At 52.1% G+C, this 4,612-nt stretch overlaps 1 protein-coding gene across 1 annotated transcript; it reads left to right on the plus strand.

Moving 5' to 3' along the window:
• The first annotated feature begins 569 nt into the window (after positions 1–569).
• TCL1B (TCL1 family AKT coactivator B) lies at positions 570–3,628 on the plus strand. Its single transcript, XM_038545981.1, has 3 exons — positions 570–731; positions 3,224–3,394; positions 3,575–3,628. Exons 1-3 carry the CDS (start codon positions 570–572, stop codon positions 3,626–3,628), a joined length of 387 nt encoding a protein of 128 aa, XP_038401909.1.
• Positions 3,629–4,612: the final 984 nt, after the last annotated feature.

The following is a 4,612-nucleotide window of genomic DNA, read 5'->3' on the forward strand; positions in this document are numbered from 1 at the left end:
CTCTGAGCTTGAAGAAGCGTCCTGACATGGAGTCCTGTGGAAGGAATGGTCCCAGGGGTGGAAGATGAGCAGTCTGTGCTAGCTCAGGACCTGGAGCAGGGAGGTTTGCCTGAGGTCAGGGCACAAGCCCCAAGGCCTGGGGTAGGGGTGTCAGGGACATAGCCTGGGGGGAACACTGGGGAGGGGGTGCTCAGGGAGGGGGCTGCAGAGAGCACATAGGAGGGAAGTAGAGTGTTGGTCTTAGGGAGACACCCGTGGTCTGGGTGCAGAGCCTGGAGTAGGGAATGGCCTGGGATGCAGGGAGGGGCCTTTCCACCCTCTGTGGCTCACCGTCCTGGTCCTGAACTGGCCCAGCTCCTCCTGCCCCTGCCCTGGGGTCTGCCTGTGCCTGCCCCCTGTGTTGGGCTGCCTCCCCCACCCCTGGGTGGGCTAGCCCCTTGTTGCCCGCCCCCCACCTGCAGCCCAGCCCACCCACCGGCCCCGCCCAGAGGGAATGGCCCCATTTAAGGCTGCCGGACACCAGGAGGCCTCACTTGTGTTTCGAGCCCCGCGTGGGATGAAGTCTTGCCATGGCCTCCGGGCCTTTTCCATGCCTTGGGTTGCCCTCACACCGTCTGTGGGCTCTGAGGCCTGGCGTCTATGAGGACGAGAGGGGGCGGACCTGGGTGATCGTGGTGGTGCGGCTCAGTCCCTCCTGGAGAGCTCAGGGCAGGGCCCCCCGCCACCATGCGGTGAGTTGTCGGGCATGGGGGTGGGGGGTGGGAGGACTGCGCATGGACCTCAGCCTGGATGCACCTGTCACATTCAGTGATAGGGCCCCGGACAGAGGTGAGAGGAGGCTGTTCTACTTGTTCTGAAAAACTCAGCCCATGCAGGGTCCAAGCACAGTGATGTCCATGCCTGATGCAGTCCCAGGAGGTCTTACCTGGAGGGGCCAGTGTCATGAGCTTATCTGCAGGAGAAGATGCGGCCCTCACTGGGAGGCTGAGGGGAAGGTAGGTCAGAGCCCAATCCTGCCCTCAGTACATGCTGGGAAGGCTTCACGGATGGGGCAGCTATTCAGCTGGGCCCTGCAGCATAAGTAAGAGTTTTCCAGGACCGCACAGGAGGCTTTGCAACCTAGAGGCAGCAGGTGAGCCAATAGGGTAAAAGAAACGTTGGCATCCAGTTCCTTATCTGCGAAACAGGAATAATACAACTCTGTGGCAGGTGAGTCACAGACGCAGCTCCCCAGGTGAAAAGACTTGGAAGCGTTTGACAGATAACAACTCCTGGAATCCCACTTGGGAAACAGATTCCGGATTCCTTCGGAAACTAGGGTGGAGTCTAAGACCCTTTAGGATTTGAAAGCTCCTCAGGTGATAAAGATAATCACTCTGGTAGGAAACAGTGGCCACAGGTGGGGGGTTTAGATCCATCTTAGAGGGGTACAATAAATACCTCCGTGTAATATAGTAAAAGCTTGTCGGGATCCCTGGGTGGCGCAGCGGTTTAGCGCCTGTCTTTGGCCCAGGGCACGATCCTGGAGACCCGGGATCGAATCCCACGTCGGGCTCTTGGTGCATGGAGCCTGCTCCTCCCTCTGCCTGTGTCTCTGCCTCTCTCTCTCTCTCTGTGTGACTATTGTAAATAAATAAAAAATTTAAAAAAAAAAAAAAAAAAAGCTTGTCAAGGTATTGAAAATGCCATTATAAACAATTTGCTCACATTTTAAATGATACAAAATATTCTAGCAATCTTCAAAGAGATAATCCAGAAAATTTTTGGTGGAGAACACAAAGTATTTCCCACACCTGCACCAAATAAAGCTTGCAAAAAATTCTGGGCAAACTATTTTGGTAGGTTTTTTAAAAGCGTAAAATGCATTCAATGGAGAAACTGAATTCAAATAATGTAGCTACGGATGCAGTGTGGGAACCTGGAGAATGAGCATTTCCCTCTATTTAAAATAATTACTACTTAGTAGCAGATCTGTATTTTCATATATAATCTTAGGATGGGAAGCAGCTTTCTGAGCCTGACCTAATATATAACGCCCAGCAAATTTTCTGTAAAGGGTCTAATAGTAAATGTTTTCAGCTTTGCAGGCCCAAAGGACCCTATAGTGACTGATTGACTCTGTCTTGTCATGCAAAACCAGCCAAAGACAATATGTAAAGGAATGAGCATTTGCCTACAATAAAGCTTTATTTACCAAAAGAGCTAGCCGGCCAGATTCAGCCCACACTTGGCTGATACCTGATCTAAAGCCAGAATCTAAAGGGAAAGAGATTTTGCTGTGTAATTAAAAGACTTTCCTCTGTAAAATGAGCCCATAACAAAGTTAAGACAACAAATTGAGAAAAATTATTTGCCATATGTATGATTGATGAAAGACTAGGATCCTTACCTCTTAAAGATGCTCATCACAAAGAAAAGACAAATACTCAGATAAAAAAATGCTGTAAGGAGCTTTCCATTTTGTTGCATAACAAAGGGAGCTTTGATTATGGTTGATGGTGGTTTCCCCACTCACTTTTATACCTTTCTGTATTGGCCACATTTCATTTTATTGTATTTATTATGTTTGTAATAAGTATGTGAAGGCCAGAATCAAAACTACAATATACTGGGGATCCCTGGGTGGTCCAGGGCGTGATCCTAGAGACCCGGGACCAAGTCCTGTGTTGGGCTCCCTGCATGGAGCCTGCTTCTCCCTCTGCCTATGTCTCTGCCTACCTCTCTCTCTCTCTCTCTCTCTCTCTCTGTGTGTGTGTGTGTGTGTGTCTCACAAATGGATAAATAAAATCTTAAAAAATTACAATATATTTTGGGAGGAAACCCATCACTCCCAGGACCTAAGGTGTACAGGTACTTTATTTTTTACAAAGAAGATTAAAAATCTCTAGAAATGGCTAGGACAGAGAGGCCCAAGGCATAATCTGTGCAGGTCGAAGGTTGCTGATGGGTGGGAAGAGTGGCTACCTTTTCAGGGGTACAGTGGGGGTAAGGTGGGATGCAGATCAGTGAGAGGACCATACTTGGGGGAGCTGGGAGAGAATCAGTCATCCCAGGTCTAGACTAGACCCCCAAGAGATGGTGGGTCTGGGACTCTGAAAACATTCACATCTGAAGGGGCAGCTCCCCAGAGGGCCAGGCACCTAGGATGTTATGTGTTTGCATGCAGCCCAACTTTCATGGGAAGCCTGTCCCTGATGTGCCGCTTCCTCTCTGGTCCCTGTAGCATGAACCCAGCATCACAGTCCACATATGGCAGATGCCAGTGCACCCCCAGGTGCCCATGCTCCCCAGCGAGCTGACCCTCTCCCAGCTGCCCTTCACATGGCAGCTCCACCCTGGAGGAAGGTACAGAGCAATGGATTCCAGACTCTGGGAAATAGAGGACCACGGCCAGGCAAGTGTGTGGTGGTCCCAGGACAGGGTGATGAGGAGCAGGTGCTGATGGCATGTGTGCAAAGCAGAACAAGGGATGGAGTGGCTGGGCTACTGAACTCCACAGACCTGGGTTCCCATCTCCTTTGGGTGGATGGATATGCATTTCCTAGGAGCTCTGACTGCTGCCCCTCTCCTGCAGGTTGACTCCACAGAGCAGCTGATCCTGACACAGCTGCCACCGGGGAATGACTGACGATGGAGAGCCGCTCACAGGCTGGTATGGCAGGGTCTGTGTCCAGCAGTGTGGAGGTCAGACAAAAGTAGAGGGGCCTCCCCTCTTTACAGGGAGATGATACCGACTTCCTTTCCCTCCTGCTGTTCCATGAGCTATTCTCACACAGCTACCCCATCAGCCTCCTTGGATGTGATTTTCACTGTGCATGAGAGCTCACCAAGTCCTAGTCATCATTTACTCTTTGCAAGGATTCTGTAAGGTGTATGTTTCAACATCCCACTTGACAGATGAGAAAGCTGAGGCTTTCTCTGTGGGTTGGAAGGATTGCCCCAAGATGTGGAGCCCAGACATAGTAGCAGTCCTGCTCACATCCGAGGAGGTCTGACCCTGGCACTAGGGTTCCTCAAGTCAAATCACTGGCAGTGGTCTTTGAGGACCGTGCATCCATCTGCAGATGCCTTCTCCCTGACACTGACCAGGGCAGGGCCCAGTGCATTGGGGGGACTTGAGCTAGGGTCTGCCCTCCCACCCCTTTGTCCTGCTTGGAGTAGGTGCCATGTTCCTCCATGGTGCTCTGTCTCCTTTTGCCTTCTCCCGGGTCTCGCTGGCCCTGTGGGTCCTCCTGAGGATCTTCGCACACCTACTCCTCTGTTTGCACACCCAGCATAGCCTCTGTGGCGGGGGGCGGGACGGGGGGAGGAGGCAGTGGGGCCCTTGCCAACTCTGCTTTCCTGTTGTCCTCAGGAGTCCTGCTGTACTCGGCTCTGCACTCAGAGTGACCTGCCTGGATGGGCCCCATCTGAGTGCTGGGCCCAGTTCCCCTGCTGGCTGCAAGCCAGGGTTTCTTTTTCCCTTTGGTGTCCCTGATCCCGATCTTCTGAGTACCCATCCCCAGATCCCTTCCAAGGCCCCCAGACCCTGCTCCAGCCAGACCCCTGGTCTCCATTACAGCCCGTGATCAAAACTTGTCATTGGCCTGCACCATATCAGGCAGGGAGTGGG

This window comes from Canis lupus, chromosome 8 (genome assembly GCF_011100685.1).
Source record: "Canis lupus familiaris isolate Mischka breed German Shepherd chromosome 8, alternate assembly UU_Cfam_GSD_1.0, whole genome shotgun sequence".
In the NCBI taxonomy this organism is placed as follows: Eukaryota; Metazoa; Chordata; class Mammalia; order Carnivora; family Canidae; genus Canis; species Canis lupus.